At 30.2% G+C, this 22534-nt stretch overlaps 1 protein-coding gene across 2 annotated transcripts; it reads left to right on the plus strand.

The window, feature by feature from the left end:
- The first annotated feature begins 1432 nt into the window (after positions 1–1432).
- Positions 1433–21970, plus strand: LOC146536373 (FHIP family protein GJ17503-like). 2 transcript variants are annotated; one of them, XM_085190460.1, is made up of 16 exons: positions 1433–1707; positions 2983–3153; positions 4345–4529; positions 10603–10672; positions 10817–10901; positions 11237–11345; positions 11804–11964; positions 12604–12734; positions 12934–13020; positions 14917–15105; positions 15688–16041; positions 16371–17049; positions 17582–17760; positions 18037–18178; positions 18584–18697; positions 19303–21970. In XM_085190460.1, the coding sequence occupies exons 2-16, from the start codon at positions 3007–3009 to the stop codon at positions 19545–19547; spliced, it is 2877 nt and encodes a 958-aa protein (XP_085046586.1). In that variant the 5' UTR covers positions 1433–1707; positions 2983–3006; the 3' UTR covers positions 19548–21970. The 2 variants fall into 2 exon arrangements, with proteins under 2 accessions (XP_085046586.1, XP_085046587.1); XM_085190461.1 differs by having other exon boundaries at positions 14938–15105.
- Positions 21971–22534: the final 564 nt, after the last annotated feature.

Genomic DNA, 22534 nt, shown 5'->3' on the forward strand with positions numbered 1-22534 from the left:
GATTCTTTGAGCAATATAATATGTTATTTATTTTTTATATCTTCAATTTTTAATATTTATTTATTTTATACGGTCATGGGTTCGATTCCCACTCAGAGGAATGAAATATTTTTCATTTTCTCGTTCTGATAACAAGACAAACCAAGGCGTTAATATTCGCCACGAGTTGAACCAAGTGGACTATTTTTTTCAAATCGATTATTCACAGATTGACACTTATTTAACCTTTGAAATAAATGTACTGAAATGAGCATTTTATTTTCGGAGCATGTTATTCATTAATAATGCAACGGGCGCGACAGGAGGGAACCTACTTGAGGAAATTAAATATTTACATTTTTTCACTCTGATGTCAAAGCAAAGCATGGCTCCACTCAACATGCAAAAAAATTGCCTGCGGAAAAAAAATGATTTTCTAATCATATAATTTTACAAAATAACTAAGCTAACGCGCCGGGATTTATGTGGTTATCTATATATATAAAAGGACTTGTCCTCACTGACTGAGGTAAGACGCACGCACATCCGTAACCACTGATGGTAGAAACATGAAATTTGGGCAAATGTTTACTTTCGGAATCTGGACATCCACTAAGAAGGGATTTTGAAAAATTTTAACCCCAGAGGGGTGATATAGGGGTTGAAAGTTTGTATGGAAAAAAAATTAAATCGGCACCGATTCTTATAAAATTTGAAATTTAGATTTTTAAAAGTATTTAATTGAATACGTGTTTCAACGTTTTCAAGAATTTTCCCCCTAAGGGTACAAATAAGGGGTTGAAAGTTTGTATGGAAAAAAAATTAAATCGGCACCGATTCTTATAAAATTTGAAATTCAGATTCTTAAAAGTATTTAATTGAACACATGTTTCATGGTTTTCTAGAATTCTTCCCCTAAATACGCAAGCGAAGCTGCGCGCGTCCGCTAGTTTGTTATATTTAAATACCACAAACGTCTATTAGTTCCCATAGCGTAAGTAAAGTAAGGCTTAACAATAGATAGCTTAGCTTAATAATAAATTTAACGTAGCTGGTAAAGACTATGAACATTAATAAGAGATAGAAAAAGAATATTTCGCACGCTCGAAACGCCATAAATTAAGAATTGAACTGAACGAGAATATTCTTATGCTATTGTACGATACGCCTGTATTTTAAATTTGAGCAATTCCACATTAGCGCTTATGTCTACTATAAACTTTTGATGCTTTGACATTTTGTACTTTGTGATAAACTTTCAATAAAGATGGTATTTAATTTGATATGTCAGTAATAACTTAACTCAACAAAGGCGATTCACGATAATGTTGATAATACATTTTAATTTTATTAATAATTTTTATTTTCTTTTCTATTTGAACAATAATTAGTAATAAATTATCCTAAGCAGATGAGCTGGCAACCCAAAAATAGAATGTCAATGTTCAGTGATGTCATATGTCATGCTCAAGTACGGTTGTTTTGCCTTTTTTCTGAATCGTAATCGTTTTTTATGAGGATCTACAAGTTTTAAGTTAAAAGCAATACAAAACATCAATAGTAGACAAACAAATGAAGTTTCAACTGTGAAAAAGTGTTTTAAATAAGTTATTATTTGGCGGCGGGGTTGCTATTATCGATAGTGAATATTGCGTATCATGTAACAGTGCTCTTGTGGTTTATTTTGTGGCCGCTGCATCTATTTTCGACTTGACAGTCTTCCTTAACGTACGTGAATTTGTTGAATTACTTAATTTACACATTTGACTTGCCTAAATAAATGTTTACGAATAAAATGGTAAATTTAGTTGCTTGTAATGTCAAGGTCCAACAATGTCCTTACTACTTTGTCATCCTCTTTCATCACACTTCATTATACAATCTTCTCCGAATCTTGTAGCAAACTTTCAAATTATACTAAATTTATAAATATTATATCTTACTTAATGTTTATTACTGAACCAGTTGTAATTAAAAGTAATTATTGACTACAACCAAATACAAATGATAACTTATAATTACTTTCTAATTAAAATATTTGTGAATTCCTACTAAAATTTCACTATTCTATTACTCTATATTCTCACACAGGTTTTATCTGATGTTTTTATAATATAGCATGTCATTGTATAGACTTCTTGTTCTGGCTGATAGTGAAAGTTCTATCTATTGAACTCATTGTATTGCAATATATCTATAATGAGTGTTAATTCAAAATACTTACTTTCTATATTTATTTCTTTAGGGTTTTCATATGTAAAGTAAAATTTAATTAATTTACATTTTTTTTTAAATAAATTAATTGAATGACTAGTAAACCAGATAAACAAAATTATCTTTCCTTTAAAATAATAAGGCTCCATGATAGAGTTCAATCGTCAAGAAAAAACCCATTCCTCAGGAGATTGAAATGATAACCATCACATTGTAAAAGAAGATTAATTTTCCCACTCTGGCAAGACAAAGCACATTGCATTCTGCCACTCAAGAAGCAATATTTTTCATATAGATTAAAAGATTAAATTAAGAATAAGTTAAAATAACAAATAAAACAATATTAACACATTTTTGGAGCAACATTTTTATGTATATAATATAGCTGTTATATTATGGAAATATTTTCATTTCCTCCTTTGAGTAATACAAATTCAGTAATGGTAGCAAACACATAATGTGTTTTTAAATGAGGAAGAGGTAAACAACTAAATCTGTAACCTTAGATGTCTGAAGATAAATTAGAAGTATATATTAAAAGGCAAATTAATCAAAATAAACTGTATTATGCTGAAATCTATTATGTATTATGAAGCATATAGGTCTCTGGTAGACAAATAACAGTGCTGAGTTTGTTCCCTCAACTTCTCAAAATTGGGCAATATGTGGGGAACGGTAGATAATGTAGGGAGCCTTCTTAAACCCCTCTGCCTGCCCTCCAATATGCGGGATATAATGTGTAGCCAAAAAATGTGTATACTAATATACTAATTATCAAAATATAAACAGGTTACAATGAAATAGTCTAACAAAATGAGTTGGTTGCGAACCACATCGAAGACGCTGGCGCGTCAGCTCTCGCGGTCTCTCGACCCACGACATGATTACGAACCTCAGGCGTGCTACAACTCTTTTTGTAAACATTGGCAGCAAGCACATGAAATTATAATTAAATCACAGGTAAATATATTTTTTTTGTATGTAAATAATTGTCTTATATATTATTTGATAAGTAGGCAAAGATTAGTATAGAGTTTCACCACTCAACATGCAATGCCTCCACAATTCAGCAGAAAGCAGGTAACGGAAGTGTCTTAATGGGACCGGAGTGCATTAACACTAGCTTCATTAGTTCCCTCCGCCAACCCTGATATGTGTGGGATTCAGTGTGAAGCTAAAATTAATTATAGTCTATTATACCATTTGAAGCCATCATAGTGCAGTGGGATAATGATTCTAACTTTAAATAAATCTTCAATAATATATAATTATTGATAATTAATTATTTTTAATTTCCCTGCTATGGCAAGATAAAATGGCAAGATAAAATGGCAAGACAATATGGCAGCGATGAATTTTGGCTGTTCGGCAAAATTGGACAAGGCAGTAGTATATATTCACTGTAGTAGTTAGTATATAGTAACTTAATTGTTATTCATAATATGACCTCAAATCCATTTCAAGATTTATTCACATTATTGTTTTTGTCTCCTAAAAAATTACAAGGCTATGTGTAATATGTACACATTCCTACATTACTATAAATTTTCATATTTTTACTAAAATACAATAAACTATGTTAAAATTAATAAGTTTTTAAATTTCAATGGCTTCTTTATATTAAATATTTTTGCTACATCTAAAAATAGAAAATATTAAAACGTAAAACAACACTTCTTCTGTAGAACAAAAGAGTTAAATTTTCTTTTGATGAATGAAACTTGTTTATGACTAATCATCTTAGAATGTTGAAATCATGTTATGTGTAACATACAGTCCCAGAGCTACATAAGAATTTTTGTGTTTTGAATTTCTTAGTTTAATTTTAATTATAAATTATAATATACCCATTCTAGGTTCGATTTCCACTCGAGGCATTGAGTGCTCAAACTGAAAAATAATTACTACAGAGAACCTATTCTCACTCACTCACTATATTCACAAATTATTTTGTAGATGTACGCTGACTTTCATGTTTTAGTGAGACACTACCCAATACACTATACCACGAAGTTAGACTTTTATTATTATTCGGAATGTGTGTTTTGAGTCTATATATTCTATGTTCTTTTCATGTACATATGACAGGATGCCGTACCTACAGGAAAGAAACTTAAATTGCTATTACTAATTATAATCATTTATTTCTAGCCCCAACACCTCCACGATGACGTCCTGGGCGTTGTCAATCATCTAGAACAGCTAACCACTCTATTGGTGTTGGAGGCTAGGGCGCGAGAGATCAACCACGTGCCCGCCCCCGCCGCCTGCTTGGAGTACCTGTTGAGCGAGAATCTCCTCGATAAATTATACGAATGGTCCAAATGTACTGGAATGTAAGTATAATTTGTATAGTTTTTTTATCATTTGATTCATTTGACACGCTTGTTTACAGTCACAGACTAAACGTGATGGGTTGTGAGTTCGATGTCCACTGAGGTATTTAATAATCTAATAAATTCATTTTTTCGCTCGGGCGTCCTAATGCCTTGAAAATTCGGCCAATTATGGAAAACGTAAGTTTTTAATGAAAACAGGTTCCCTCTGCCTACTCTGCTATGCGTGGGATACAAGCGTGAACGTAAAAAAATAATGATTCCTATTTCTGATTGTTTTTATTGAAATAGCAAAGGGATTAAAATATTTTATCGTAAAATTATACCTGCTATACTTATATAAAATATGGTGCTTAATTTACAAACGTAGGATATCTTTTAAAACTAAAAAACGTTTCCTGGAACAAAAAACATCTATCATAATCATCATTTCAAAGAATTATAATTTATGCACATATGCATATTTATCATAATTACTTTTTAAAGTACCCGCAACTATTTATATTATTTGTTTTTGTTTCCTGCGTGAATCATTTACCTACTGACTGACGTGCTTCGGGTTTCGAGACAACCGACGCGTGATAAGCGACTCTTTTATCTGAACTAGACTTGATATTAAGGTTATGCTTTAATTCGCTAATTGTCCTACAAAATATTATGTAGGGTATCTTATTATAAGATAAATGTAGACATTAATATAAAATTTTTCATATCTCATACCTATAGGTAATGTAAAAATTACAATAATGTTCTTTGTTTATTACCAAATGGAATATATTCTTCTGTAAAAACTATATATTCATAACATATAACATTTATTATATAGATTTGAAATATATATATCTATACTATATACTATATATATACTATACTATATATACTATACTATATATACTATATACTATATATATACTATACTATATATACTATACTATATATACTATATACTATATACTATCTATACTATCTATACTAATATAATAAAGCGGAAGAGTTTGTTTGTTTGTTGGTTTGTTTGTTTGTTTGAACGCTAAGATCTCTGGATCTACTGGATCAATTTACTTTGTTTTTGTTTTGTATGAAAGCTGCATTCTTCAGAAGTGCTATAGGCTATATAATATTACATTACACATATATACTAATATATTAAAATACTTTCTAATTTGACATGCAATTTATTCTGCCATGTTAATAACAACCGTCGTCGCTACGCGAACGCGTTCGTTACCGCGTCATTTTGATATTCATCCTTATGAAAATAAATAGAATAGTCACTTTTAGCATTTCATCTAGATTGAAATTATATTTCTATAGAAATTATATTCTTATATTTCAAGCAGGCGTAGCCGCGTCCGGGTCTGCTAGTGTATAATAAACGTTATGAGTATATTTAAGGCCAGTCGTGGCGCAGAGATACAAGCGTGCGACTGTAAGCGCCACAGATTGTGGGTTCGATTGCCACTCGAAAATAATAACATATTTAATATTTCATTTACTCGCTCTGGTAACGCGCGGCGTTGAGTTCAGCCACCCAACACACGATACCTCCAGAAATCGGCGGAAATGGGCAACGGAAGTATCTTCTTCTCAGATTCTCTATGCTTACGCTGCTATGTGCGGTATACAGCGTGAAAGTAATTTTTATTTATATATATATATATATAATAAAAATTGTAGTTCAAAAATAATTAATTATTTAAGGACCATTCAGGCGGTTATTAATGTCGTCCATATAAATTATAGAACGTTCCTACAACGAAAATTGATTAAAGTTCCTTGACCTCTTTGTATTACATAAATATTATATTAAAAAGCGATCTAGATAGATATTAGTTTGTATAAAATATTGAATTACTCATTTCAAGATTGACCTTCCGTCTAGTTGACTTACTATTTTGTTATCAACTACCGGTTCCGTTGTTTTGCCGATAGACGTAAAGCAACTACTAATATAGTTATTTTTTTGTTATAAAACACGTGTTTAATGGATAAATGCAAGTTTTTATGAAACATATTTGTTGGTTCAAATTTAATTTAAAGTGTTGATTATTTATTAAAACTTAAATTTCGTTATATAAAATAGTGTCAATCGCAATTATAACCGTATTTTTTTAGGCTCTACATTGTATCCTACATACAGCATCAGGTTCCGGTTCCGTAGACAGAGGGAACCTAGTGTTAACAAACTCCGTCCCCACTCTCCAATGAATATTTCTAAGAATTGCGTGTTGATTGGCGGAAGTCAGCGCAGCGCTTTGTTTTTGTTACTAGAGCAAGGAAATCGAACCCACAACTATTGCGCTATTGTGTTCACCGCACATGCACGTGCAAACATATATAACCTTAACGTTGTAAGTCCTCAAATTACAACAAAAAAAATCGAAATTTTCATATATAACGAATATTGTTAAAGATATTGCTATAATTTATTTTATAAGCATTCATGTTACACGCAAACGGATACTATTACAGGCGATGACAATTACTGCGACTAAGTAAGGAAAACAATAATATAAACACTGAATACTAACAGGCTAGCTCTTTGTTGCTCAATCGTTTTTAACGACACCTTTTAATATTGACAAAATTGATATAGATATATATTAAAATATATATATATATTTAAGAAACGATACTTTTATATGACGAATAGATACTTATGTCTTGAAATAATTTAGCTGTAATAATTTGCCTTGCATTATAGATCTTACTGATCTTAGGTCCATATTTACAATAGGCTCTCAAGTCTTCAGATCTACTTGAGATACTATTGACCACGATTTATAAATACTACCCTTATTTTTTACCTCTGTATGCCTTTAGCAAAATATGACCTTATATATTATTTTTTATCTGCTAGAAACTTTCACTGCTTTAAACAGGCAATTAGTAATTAAAAAGTTTTTTTTTCAGCGATTTCCAGTGACTGCACGGTCAAAATAAAAAATGGAATGGTCTAGTTCCAAATTATTAGTGATGTTTCTTAAAACACACTAGATATATAATAACTATTGCATTATAATTAAAAGTCATTAAAATATTATAAATGCCGTTACGGCACTGTCTTTTGTACTTTTCAAAGTCGTAATAAATAAATCATAATAAATTAAATTGTATGGAAAGTGTGAACTAGACGTGTAATTTAATAAGATTAAGCTGACACGAATTAAGTATACATAAAAATGAATATATATATATTTTAAACATGAAATTGCCATATCCTATCCTATATCTTATAAAACAAAGTCGCTTTTTGTGTCTGTCTGAACTTTCTAACTCTTCTTCTTCTAAACCACCCAACGGATTTGGACGCGGTTTTCACCGTTAGGTCGAGTATTTCTCAGGGAAGGTTTATATATAGTTTATTATTTGTACATTCTTATGTAAATTAACATAAATACGATAAATGTGTATAAAGTCCTACCCGCTGAGACACTTTGGGGCATGCGCTGCTTTAATGGTAAATACTACATGAAAAAAATGTACTAGAGTATTGTTCCTCTTAATAAGATCTACAAAAAAGTCCGCGATGGAATATTCGTATCTTTTAAGAATAACGTGTAGTGATCATATTTCTGTCTAAAAATAGTAATTTCAATATATTTTTTATTGTGAGGGATATTTTTCCATAATGGTATTAATCCTTATCCTTTAAAATACTTTATTAAATTTCTACGTTAAACGAAGATAAAATTTGCTTTTTAAACTATTTCAAAATTGCGAATAGTTTTAGAGAAAAACGCATTTAATTATTGACACATCACGCCGTTCACACATGAACTGTATCGAGTCAAGTTTCACTTATCCCGTACTCTCAGCATATAAATAAGTATATTAGTTACGTTGGCCATTTAATGTAGATCAAAACTGTCTTTTCTGTTTTTCATTTTAATAAGTACTTTAGAAGTTGTTACAATATTAAAAAATTGCTGCGAAACGCGCCTCGCGACGTTATGCTTATGCAAGCGAGTCCGCCGCGCCCGCCTGCCTTACACGCATCGGTGGTTCAGTGGTAGAATGCTCGCCTGCCACGCGGGCAGCCCGGGTTCAATTCCCGGCCGATGCATTCTATTTAATTTTCGTCACAGGCAGCCACGTAGTGCTTGCTTTTCATCAGGGACAGAATACCCTCTTCAGCATTAACCACAAGGTCGAAAAAAAGAACCCGCCTGCCTTTATAGCAACGAAGATTTAGATGCGTTTGCACCTATTGGATAATTCGAGTTGAATGTATTATTTAATGTCATTTAACTATCTAATAGTAATTTAAATATATTTTAATAAGTACTTGAAAAGATTAGTAGCACAGATTTAAAATTACGGTACCTACTAAAAAATCCTTGCTGTGTAAAACAATTGGAAAATCCTTATTGAAACTACGAAAATGCGGGTTGCATTAGGGTTTAATTAATTTTCACATTATCTTAAGTGCTTTGCAAACATACATTATATGAATAATCCAGTAGTAAAAGCGGGCGAAGCCGCAATAGGGTCGCTAGTTAAAAAATAATCTTTATTACAGAATGTACTTAATTGTAATTTAATTCGAAATATTCCAAAAATTCTTCATCTAAATCTAGAAAGTGTTTTATGAGTAATTAGCTTAATTAGTGTTTAGAACATAATTGGTTTTGTATACAAAAGTACCGCTCGTTTTAGAAAAAATATTACATGCTACGTTGTTTTTATAAATTATATGAATTGTTAATTCTATCATATATTCTCAATAATAAAAAAATACATTATATTCTCTATTATAACTTTTTCGGCTTCTCTGAGAAAGACCAAAAAAAGTGTTGTTCCATCTTCCTTTTCTCATTCTCTTCTGGTTTAAGTCCATAGTAGAAAATAATATTATAAAATATAAATTTAATATATTTTTTTACGATCTACTTAGTACATTCATAATTTATCATTCTTTTCGGCGATCTTGACTTTATTGCCTCGTAATTTTTACGCAAACATCTAATTAACTAATTGAATTGCCATTTCTTGTTATTTAATACTAGCGGACGCGCGCAGCTTCGCTTACGTATTTAGGGGTGAATTCTAATAAACCATGAAACATGTGTTCAATGAAATATTTTTAAGAGTCTAAATTTCAAATTTTATAAACATCGGTGGCGATTTAAGAATTTTTCCATACAAACTTTCAACCCCTTATTTGCACCCTTATGGAAAGAATTCTAGAAAACCATGAAACACGTGTTCAATTAAATACTTTTAAGAGTCTGAATTTCAAATTTTATAAGAATCGGTGCCGATTTAATTTTTTTTCCATACTAACTTTCAACCCCTATTTCGCCCCTTTAGGGTTAAAATTTTCCAAAATCCCTTCTTAGTGGATGTCCAGATTACGAAAGTAAACATTTCTCCAAATTTCTTGTGTCTACCATCAGCGGTTACGGCTGTGCGTGCGTCTTACCTCAGTCAGTGAGGACAAGTCCTTTTATATATTTTAATATATATGATTTACCATTTTGTATTATTTTCTTTGTAGAACTATATCAACAAAAATATATTTATCTGAGAATTTATTTATTTAGTTTATCATTTGACAATATTTAATCAATCATATTAATTATGAAGAGATATGAACTGCTCGACACTCTAGATAATAAATATAATGAAAAAAAAACATAACAGTATTTACTTAATTAGGAACTTATAGTATTTCTGATCAAAATTAATTATCGATAAGTAACGAGTTCAAATCTATAATCTATCGTGTTTTAACATATTAAGATCGTTTAGTGAAAAAAAGGATTTTTAAAATATTAATAAAATTAAGGATTACAATATAAATGTTATCTTTTGCGTTATTAGGTACTTTACGTTGGTCTTTTTTGTTCCGCGTAATATTGAGGCTCGTATTTATAAATCGCTTTCAAGTCTGAGATGGAGCTTGAGATGCCGTTTTCATTCATAGATATGTATTTTATGAATGACAACGATAACTTAAGAGCGATATCAGATTTGAGAGCGGCTTAATATGCTATTTAAATATGTACCCTATAAATAACAGTTATGCAAATATATTGTCATACTTCATAAATTTTTTTAATTGTTTTAGATACGAAAATGCCGTCCGATTGGAACAGCTCAAGCTGTTTGGAAACCTAGTCAACCATTACAGTTCACAGGTGTGTATTAATAATGTTATTTTTTTTATTCTCCCATTCTACTATATTTCCCTGAATTTGAAACCATATCCATATTTAAAAATAAAGCGCTATAATGTTGTTATTATGTTTATAGCCTCTTATTATTTTTCGTTTACTCCACAGGTAATAGCAGCGGAGCCATTTTTACGGCCGCTATTAAAACTTTTACAAGGATTCAGAAATCAGATACCGCCAGCGAATTTAGAAAGTAAGACCTAACATACTTAAAATATAATTCTTTAGTCTCAAAAATAGTGCGTAAAGCGGGGAGCGGAGTGTCTTAACACTAGATTTCCTCTGGATTCTAAAATTTATTTAAAAAATGCGAGAAGAAAAAAAAATGATACAATATTTAATCCAATTATAAATATTATTGTTAATACTTTTTTCGCATTTATCACTATAATGGACTGCTTTGTAACATTATACTACTATCTTCCAATAATTCATTTCTTTTGCATTTTATAAAAACTTGTCTATATTTTCATAGTTTCTAATATATTATGTGGGTAATTATTAATTATAATACTATTACCGTTGCAGGTCAACTGGTTGCAGTGCTAAACCAATTATGTGTAGTGTTAATGCAGAACATGAGGTTTATCGATTTATTCTTTCTGATGACGGAAACTAAAAATGGTTCACAGGCTGAGTGAGTATATTTTGCACTTTTATAGAATATGGACACTACAATAACTATAAATACAAGTTGTAACTTATATTTAAGTTTTTGATTTTTAATGTTAACCTAACCTAACATGTGAAGCTAAACAAATATTTTATTAAGAGAAGAAATTACAAAAAATTACTGATTAAGTTACCTCTACTGAGGATAGAAATCTGTAACCATAGCGCATAATCATAATATGGCTTTCTAAAATCTGCAGTTCACGGTTTTTGCTCATAAAAAAATTGTACCAAAATTTTATAGTGTCAAAATGTTTTGTATTTTAACTGGAATTATGTATTTTTTTTATACTTTCAACCTGTATCAGGTTATACAGCAAAGTAGGCAGAGGCAACCAAGTGTCACGCCACGACAGCTCCAATATTATAATTATATAGCATTAAAAACTATATCGACTAAAATTTAACCATTTTAATTCACAGATTCATAATAGGCCGTCTCTTACTATCGTCAGTGCATAGAGAAGGCTCCGCCGGCTCAGTAGCGCGGGATGCGTTTTTATTGTGCGCCAAAATGTCGGCGAAATGTCCACCGCTCGCGCATTGTCTGTTGGCGGGAAACGCTTGCCCTATATTGGCTACTGGTGAGTTGGTAGAAAATGGTAGATGGTACAAAGTGGTAGATGGTAGGAAATAATAGTAAAAAAAATAGATTCCGACGTAATCTCGCCGAACAAGCAACGCGCTAGTGGCAACACTAGTGCGTTGTTTGTTAGCGGGAAACGTTTACCCGTTGTTGAATACTGGTAAAATAGTAGAAAGTATTACTGTTTCTGTCATAAAAAGATGAGTTAGTGATAATTAATAGGCATGATAACAGCTAATAAAAACAATAAAATCATGTATCTAATTAGTGAAACCCATAAATAAAGTGTAGGATAAAGTTTTATTTAGAAAAAATAAAAGTACACAATATTGCAAGCCGCCATGATGTGTTGAACGACAATACAACAACAGTGTTAAACAAACGAATTGACATATTGCAATGTATACATTGGTATTGACAGATCTTTCAACCTTGACGTCATAAGCGATATTAAAAGAAGCAAGCGCAAATGTACGAATTAGGATATCGATATGCACCAAATCCGCTTTCCTTCATATATTCAATTATCCGGATTTTCGATAATTCAAATGCTTAACGACAGCAATTAGTCAGTCAGTAGTTAGTCAAGTTTCTTACTGTTCATTTTCTTTAACGCCATTTTAATAATATATTTCAGGTCTAAGCGGTTTGTACTCGCTACTGCCGCGCTCGCTTTCGGCGGCGCGTCTCGCTCCCGACGACGTCAACCGCGTGCACAAACTGACATTGTTTATAGATTCGTTGGAATTTTGCAACGCCGTAGCGCAGGTTCGAATACTATTTTTTTTTAAGTAACGTACTCCATTAATCCTGATTAAGAATAACATTTATTAGTTAAAATCAAGTTAGTCATATATTCAATGTACAGACAGCGACAATTTTATAATTGTGTTTAGATTACTTTAACCTTTCTCAGAAAATTCTATAAACCTTGCTTTATAATTCTTAATTTTTCATTTCAAAACAGGTCGCGCACCCGTCAATCAGAAAACATTTATTAGACCTACTTTATCAAGGTTTCTTAGTACCAGTTATGGGGCCGGCGTTGTTACAGGTAATTTTTAAATACTATATATAGAACGGTTGACAAGTCGTAGCCGCTCTGAACTTAACTGTAGATGGCTGATTTAAAAAGCCAAAAAGCTAACCCAACGCGGCCACAACATATCGACCGTACTGTAATATACATATATTTGTATATTTAAAACGTACACGGAATATATGGAAATTGATATCATATAAACCATTTTTAAATATATTTTACTTAGAAGTACTCATTGTTCATTTATACATACATAAATGAAACTAAGTCGACAAATTATAACATTTATTAAAGCACTTTCAAATTATTAATAATATTAATATAGTGAAATGAAACATTTCAAATTTAACCTTTAAAGTAGAAAAATCACTTAATGATATAAATTTTAACACAAGCAAGGAATCAACCATGTTTTTTTCTATAATCAGTAATAATTTTTACACTTATTAATGCTAAGGCTAAAAACTAGACGACATGTTCTTTAAACGAAAAATAAATAAAAATCGACGTCAACTACGTCAAATGGATTTTTATTGAATTAGTGTTTTAAAGATATTACTATGTCCTTTTCATAATTTTTGAATTTTTTTATGATATCAATTTCTATATTATCTATATAGGGGCTAAAGGTTTTCATTACACAATTGTGTGTTTGACTGCATGTGTTTTATAAAAGTGTGGAATTTCTAAATATTGACTGACTACCAAAATTGTAAATATAATTAAATAATTATACCATATAAGATTTTTTATGTAAATATATTATATAATATAACGAAGGCGAATATTTTCTGATTTGAAGTACTTATTATTAACCAAATTTACCTTTTATTTAATCGAAATTACCTAAGTTTTATATCAACTTTGCATATTTTACAAATTAACTAAAGCTATATTTTGTTGCTTATTGTGATATAGCTGAAATTTCTAATCAAATAATATTTTAATATATTTCCACTTTATACAGAAAAAGAAACAAATAACATAATAATAATATTCTGAGCTTATACATAAAAGTATAGTTTAGTTCTATTGTATAATAATTGTGACTGTTAATGGGCTCAAGACATTTTTTTATATTTTTATGTGTATGTTTGTGTATTTTTTTATATTTATCTATGTATGTTTATCCAGATAAACATCACAATATAAGATGGAAAAAATATTATTATTTATAATATGATATTTTTTATAAAATGACAGTCATGGGTTTCGTGACATATGTGACACATGGTAATGGACATGATGTGAAATCTTTTTGTAACGAATTTTGGTTTTTCTAATTTAATATAAATAAAGTATTTTATATCTTTCTAAAATTGACTAAAGTTCATTTAAATTCGAAGCGAATTCACTATATACTATGTAACATTTAAAGTAAAAGGGAATTTATTTTATTAATTTTAGCGTATAAAGAGATTTCACATTTTTTACATGGATCTGTCACGCCAGGTTCACGGTTTAGTGACAGTGTGTTGACCTTTCGCCTTCGATCATCCCATAGTTCCCTATCATTTTGTGCCATTTTCGCTTTTTATTTCGCTCCATTTTCAGAAACCCATTAAATATGAGAGTATTTTTTGTTTGTTTTTTATTTTAGATTATTATTAGCAATATTACTATTTTGAACCCCAAAAAGAGTATATTAAATATCTGTAAACCTAAATACGTAAGACTAACCATCACTCGATTGTGCATAATTATGTAACCAAGCACCAGCTTCGCCAAATAACCTTAAAACATAGCCTAAAACTAACAAAATTCCGTTATTCAATTACTTTCTTTGTTTTAAACTAATATACCTTTATTTAATTACGTTTTTTTTGTCAAATAAACCCTCCTTCGTTTTAATATAACCCGATTCCAAATAACTGTCACTCAACCGCCAATCTAATCGTGGAACGATAGAAACGAGCGGAAAATTTACAGAGTGAGTGTATAGAACAAGCGACGGCCATGGCGTATTTGGAACTGTTGTTACGATGCGTAACCTCGGGGGGACTCTTAAAAGTGATTCTACACTTTTTGTTCACCTACGAATATGACGGTGTCAAAGTTATCGATGTACTGCTAGGGAGGTTGGAAGGAAATAATCATGTAAGTTTTTTATTTATAAGGTTTTTTTTATGTTTCATGTATACTCCGTATCCCGCTTCTAGCACAGTAAACAGTGGGAGACAGACACAGGACACTCAAATCCCCACTTTCCGCCGAATTTTCAATATATTCTGTGAGGCGGTATCACGCATTGTCTTATTATTATATAAATTAAAATGTAATATAATTAATATCCCTAAGTGGAAAATCAACCCACGACCGTCACATTTATATTTACACGCTGTGTAATATGCCACTGCGCCACGACGACTGGCAAATAATATTTTCCTAGTTTTAAGATACTTAAGAATAGAACTAGAACTTAAGACACCATCTACTCTATTAATGTAATATGCATCTCCTAATACCCTATTTTTTATTGACATTTTTAGCCAGCCTTGTATAAAGACTGTGATGTCTTTAAAATCACAGCAATGAGAAGCTTGCTTTAAGTGTAGAACACAGCTTTATTTTTAAAATTGAAACATTTTAAATTTTCAGAAAAAACAAGTATTTTAGTACATAAGATAAAACAATAATAATAAACTTTTCATGATTGTAATCTTGACATTCCGTTTTCAGCTCTCACTCGTAACTCTGTGCCTAATGGAAACTTTAATCGATCTGAACTGCGAAGACGTCATGATAGAACTGATATACAAATACCTTATAAATGGCAACCACTTAATGGCCGTATACCGAAATAAATTGTCCGATCCCTACCCTTATAAAGAAGCTGCGATATCGTTGCTAGGCCTAAGTCCAAAATGTTGTATGAGATCGGTAGACAAGACTAAGAAATGGGTGGATGAATTAGCACTCAGCGGCCGCAGAGTGTTAGATTTTAGGAGGGATGATGAAAATAGAAGGGTTAATGGTGTCCACGGTGATATAGCCATGAGCAATCTAGTCCATGAAGTTAATTTTGATTATGGGGTAAATTTTTTTTTTCTTTGTGGATATGGCTCTTGGGAGAGTAGAGAAAAATATAATTTTTATTATGTATATATATCGACATTGTATCTCTTTTGAATTTCGCCTAAACTGATCTGAGGCTGATTGCGATAAATACAGAAAATTACTATTTGAATTTGGTGATTATTCACACTGGTGATTAAAAAAAATAACTATGTATATTTCTTTACACATTTATTTTAATAACATACCACTATAATTTTATATATAAGAAAATTTTACTTATAATACAATAAGTGTTATTATTCAAGCATCAAGATTCTTATTTACGAAAATTTCCTAACTTTCAGAATCCAAACGAAACATTATACCACAATTACCACGCGTATCTCTGCGACGCTCGATACGAAATAGTATCCAGAACTATAGCTTGTGCTAATTGGAGCTTTAAATATGATACAATGCCGAAAAGAGAGGCAAATAACAATTCTACAAAGGAAACAAAAGAGATAGATACACCACCTCTAAGACAAGATAGTCTAGTATCATTATGTACAAGTGGATATAACACTTTAAAGACCAGCGATACGTCAGAGAAAGAACATCACAGCTTAAGTTCTCTAAACGAAGAAAGTAAAATTCTAGAAAAGCAAATTAAAATTAACGATGAAACGAAAAGCGATTCAGATAAAGAGCAAAATAGCCTGAGTTCTTTAAACGAAATATGTGATACCACTAAAGTAGAAACGCCATGTCGAAGTAAAACTGAAGGGAAAGAGTTAAATTTAACATTTTTAACTGATGTCAGCAGTAAACTTGATAATGATAACCATGATAGTTTAACATCTGTAGGTGAAAGTAGCGGTTACGACAGTTTTAGGTACAGATTAGAAGATAACGAGGACGAAGGCTATGCGGAGGATTCGTTTAGAAAACTGTTTCTTAAGAGCAATCTTATACAGGATGTCAAAGATTACGATGAGGTGTCTGGATTGAGGAATTGGCGGGTCAGCGCTGAATCAATTATCGGTAAAAAAATGTTTTCATTATGAAAATTTGTTATATTATTTTCACTTGTTTTACTTTTCTAATATTTCTGGATATCTTTTTTTAAATTACATAAATTGGTTTTCTTTTGTCTTATGTTTTGGCAAATTGTGAGTCCAGAAACAATTTCTTTATATTATTAACTCAAAAATATCAACCTTTTTTAGCAAATATCTTCAATGTAATGACCCTTTTTCATTCTATTGATCATTTTCAATAAAAAAGAGTAATGTAATTAACATTAAAAAGAGTAATGTACTTACTTATTATTTACTTACTTATATTTGAAAATTATAAATACTTTTTATTTTTAGTGTAACATATATAACAAATGGTGTCACGCTCTATCTTCTTATTACAATGGAAAAAAAAAAAATCATTCCTTCGAGGAGGCATCAAACAGCCGCTTCTTTGCGTAATGACTATTTTATGTCATTTCTTACATTATAAGTAGTATTAATTATTAATAATAATTTAATTATTTATAATATAATTAATTCATTAAATATTTCAGGCCCACTTCTCCTCAGTCTACTCAAAAAGGCGGCGAATTTTCTAGAATACGACGTAGCGACAACATGTCGTGTATCTAGTGTGTTAAGCAAAATGGCGTCGATGCCCACTCCTATATTGACGGCGTTGTTACTTTGTCCCGGTTCTGTGCTGCAACCGAATGTGCCTTCTTTGTTTCAGGTTAGTTTTATGTATTAATGTTTTTTTTTGTTTTGTTTTGGAAGATTAACATAATGAAGATTTTATCTAGTCCACTTTCCTCCGAATTGGAGATATAACGTGTAGTATTGCGGAACTTTGGTTACGTTTTATTTTACCAATGTAGGGAAATGAAATGGCCCTTTCTTACTTATCTTACTTCTCATTATTTTCTTCCTGAGTACGAAACCTAAGTTTATGGGAGTCTCTATTCGTCGATCGCACTATACTTTGCTAATCTCATTTCTTTATTTTCAGATTCTCAGCAGAATAAAACAAAAAATAGACGAGCTAACAGACGGTTTGGAAAACTGTAATGAATTAGTCGACAAGGCGCGCGTGTTCCTCATACAAAGGGAAATGACGCTTGTCAAATACCGTGTTCAGGCGACCGATGAGAGTGAGTATTGGTTTAGTTTTACGCTTTATCCCGCATATAGTAGTATAGGCAGAGAGAAAATAGTGTTAACAAACTCCTTTCCCAACAAGACACGTTCGTTCCTTACTTTCCGCCGAATTGGCATTGCGTATAGAGTCGAGTATACATCGTATATATACATGATATAAATTTTCTTGAATATTCCTTACATACGCATATTTAAATTCAAAATATTCTTTATTCAAATAGACTATTATAAGCACTTTTGAATCGTCGAATAAACATATGAACGAAAAAGCTACCACCGGTTCGGAAGGCAGTTCTGCTGAGAACTCAATATAATACATTATGTCAGCATTTTATTAATAATATATTTTTTATACTATTCGAAATTTTATTCTCAAAATAAAAAATATTTATATTCAGATAAAGCTCGATCAAATTCACCCGCCACAGACGACTCGCCCTTCCGTAGAGTAGAGAACAAAAGACGAAGCTTCTCATCGAGCCTCTCTAATATGTTCAACAGAAAGACTTCGTGTAAGTAAAGTTAGCTGCGCATATTATAAATTATTATTAATATTAATGAACTAATTTCATCCTTTCTAAACTTCAAGGCGGCTACATCTCGTTAACTGTATCTTTTGACTCATAATGTACGCGTTGCGATAGCAACATATGTGTCGCTTTATATAAAAGTAGGTATATTGTAAATATATGGAAGTATTTTATATTTGTTTTATTAATTTAATATATTATAAACATTTATATTAGCATTCTGCACTCTATCTCTATATGTATAAGCTATAACTGCCAAATTTCATACTCCACCTTCATTCATTTGCTTCACCTTTTAATAGTTTTTTTATTGCTTTACGCTGTTTCAGCTATCCGCATATTTAGCGGGGTAGGCAGAGGGAATATTATAACACTATATATACTTATTTATACTGTCTGTATAATAAAATTTTGTTAAATGGCCATAATATGGTTTATATAATATGACAAAATAAAAAAATATTACATGAGAGTTGAAAATATTACAGTTGAGTTGAGAAGTGTCACACTAACACTAGGTCCCTTCTGCCCTGCTACATGAGCAATACAGGTGAAGCTAAAAAAATATTTAAATATAAAATTTACAGTGTCACCATCACAGCAAAACTCGCACAGCCTACAAAATTCTGTTTATAACTCGCCTTCACAAAAACGTCCCATATTTACGCAAGAAGCCTATTGGAACCAATCTATCGCTCTGCGGTCAGTTCTTAACGCCGTTCTATTAGACGAATGGCTTAAAGAACTCTCCGCTCTCTGCGAAGAACAAGCTCTACGACTTTCCACAGAAAACTACGAAAATGACACTTACATACGAACTGTGGCATTATGACTGTTAGCCAGTGCCTCTGACGGCAAATTGAGAAAAAGTAACGTCATATCTGACACTTTCGTATGATGCCTTAATGTATTATGGTGATTGTGTGAACCAACCTTAAGCTCTACAGATAATTATAAAACTAATAACAATATATACGAATTGTGGCATTATGATTGTTTAGTGAGTGCCTCTAAGGGCAAATTAAAAAAAAAGTAATGTCATATTTGACTCTTCTGTCTTATGCCTTAATGTACATATAGTGATTGTCAAACGTGTCAAGGTTTTTTAATGTGGCAATAAAAATGTTTTTACACATTAGTGTAATGCCTTATACATAGATTATTTGTAGTTTTAAACATTATAATATTTTTTTCTTAAGATTAGATAAACAAATGTATAAACGCAATCGGCATTATATTTGTTAGTGAACATTTTAAAATGTAAATAATTTTATTTTTTCAATTATTAAAAAATATGTTTTATTAACCAATGTTAATTGATAAAAGAAAAATGTCTTATTAAAAAATAATTGTTTGTTTAATTTTTCTTTCGGAAATATTATTGTTAAAATTTGTAGTATGTTTTAAAAGATCCTCATAATAAATAACCTTAACATAAAATTTTAATTTCCTCCATCCTGCGACTTTTGTAAATTAATTTCATGTACAATTTATATTAAAACGATATAAATATTTTTTTATAATTTTAAGTAAACCTAAATATGTAAATTGTTTTACACTTTATATGAATACTTGAGTTTTTTCTTAAATAAAATAGTCCTAGATGCCTTAGGTATAACTAAATCACATACTTAATTATAAGAATATAACTTTATACAATAATAAGTAATATAGTAAGTGATGCAATTATAATTTTTAATCATCGAATGCCATGAACGTAATTTTGAACTGTGATTTATAATGTTCAAAACTATAATTGGATTATAATTTATTATATACATATATATTATATAAATTTGAACTATTTTTTAATAAAAGTTTTTTAAATAAGATGGCGGTTTTTACACCGAAATCGTTAGAAAATGCTCTTAGGAATAGACAGAAGATTATAACTTCTTCAGTTTCTTAAATTTAAAATATAGTTTAAACTCTGTATAACGACACTGTACGGACTGCTTATTCCGATATAGATTTCTTTATAATAAGTTGGTAAATAAATTGGAAAAAATCTCTATTATCAATTGTTTTGTAGAATTTTTACAAATACCAAACAGTTATATTAATATCAAATAAAATATTTTATACACAGTGTGTATTCAACCTATTTTACTTTTTGAACTGCAAAGTTATCAAAATATGGAAACCGAAAGACTTTCTTAATATTTTTGGTACTCATAAAGGCTTTTAGGGAGGGATGTTGCTTTACATACGTTGCAAACATTATTTTTTTCAATCAAATGAAATTAATTTTACAAATCAATACCTTTCATTTGATTTCCATATTAAGTGGGTTGTGCAAAAAAAAATTAAGCTTGCAAGACTTCACACAAACTAACAAAGCAACTCAAATAACGACTTGCCATCAGGTGACTCGTACTCTCGTTTCCTTTGTCTTTTACATTAAAAAAATCATGTCACATTATACAGAGTTTTTACTTTATAGAGGCCTAACAATAATACACTAACATTATTTTTAATTTGGATTTAATACTAAAACTCGCATTATTTTTTATTATACTAGAACAATCTATTATTTTAGCAGAATAACAAAATGCTGTGTTAATTTTGATTATATTTTTTATTTTAATTGTCGACTTAAAATATAGATTTAGTAAAAGTTTTAATTTTGAAATTGAATGTTGTTATCTTCGTGCAACGATTATTGTTTTAAGTTAATTATATTATTTTATAAATGATTTGCATTATCTGTAACCTGTTTTGTTTTTTAAACTTTTTATAAAACTAAAAAATCATATCTTTTAACGATGAAATTAACGTCCTTATCCGTCCATTGGATGAAATTATTTGAAATTAATGTCATTTTTAGTTAAAAAAACAATCTTTAATACATAACTTGATTTTTTATGAATTTTATAAATTGCCATAATTTGCAATACTTTTTCGTTACTTTTTATATTTGAATTAAAATATTATTTTATAATGTACAATTTTCATTTTATTATGCTTTGATATAAGAAAAATGTCTTTGCAAATTACTATTTTTCTACAATATTTCATATTTATATCTTGATTAGCTTTTTATATGATTATACAAATAATTACCACTGAATTTACTTGCCAAGATTTTTAGCAAAGTTGTGACTGGTGTCTGGTTTACAATATGTCCACATATAATTAAACTATAGTCAATTCTGCATATTACTCGTATGAGAAAATTATTTGCACAATTAAAAGAAATTGTATTATAATTTATTTTATAAAACTTCATATACTTAAATAAAGTTGTGAATATTTCTGAGTATTTTTTCATAACCTGTAGGTAATTACGAATTTTGCGAAAAGCAACTGATTATTCGGAATTTCCCCTATTTAGTTAAATTTTAAGAATAAAAAAACCTTTAACTAGACAATTTCAAGACTCACTATTTAAAAAAACTATTATCTATGCAACATATAGTAAAACAAAAGTATTTAACAATTTTTGGCTAAATCGGATCGAAAAAAATTGTAGAGTTTAACAAAAATGTTTAGGGGTTACTCATGTTCTTTTTTAGCAATTGAATGTATTATGCAACCAGCATTACCGGACGTCTCGATATTTTGCCTAAAAATTGAATATCCCGTTCAGGACCGGCACAGGCGGCATAGTCCCGCTTTTCACGGTTTTAACATACCATGAAAAACATTTATTATTGTGACAATTTTTTAATTAGTTGCTAGTAATCTGATAAAAATACAAATAAGTAAACAAAAATAATATCGTTTAAGTATAGTGACGGTTTTCCATTAAAACATTATACACAGTGGGCAAATCTTAAGCGTTCCTTTTACGGGAACAGCATATAGGGAAAAATATTT

The sequence above is a fragment of the Heliconius melpomene genome, chromosome 9 (genome assembly GCF_056956725.1).
Source record: "Heliconius melpomene rosina isolate 202511_hmr_F chromosome 9, ASM5695672v1, whole genome shotgun sequence".
In the NCBI taxonomy this organism is placed as follows: domain Eukaryota; kingdom Metazoa; phylum Arthropoda; class Insecta; order Lepidoptera; family Nymphalidae; genus Heliconius; species Heliconius melpomene.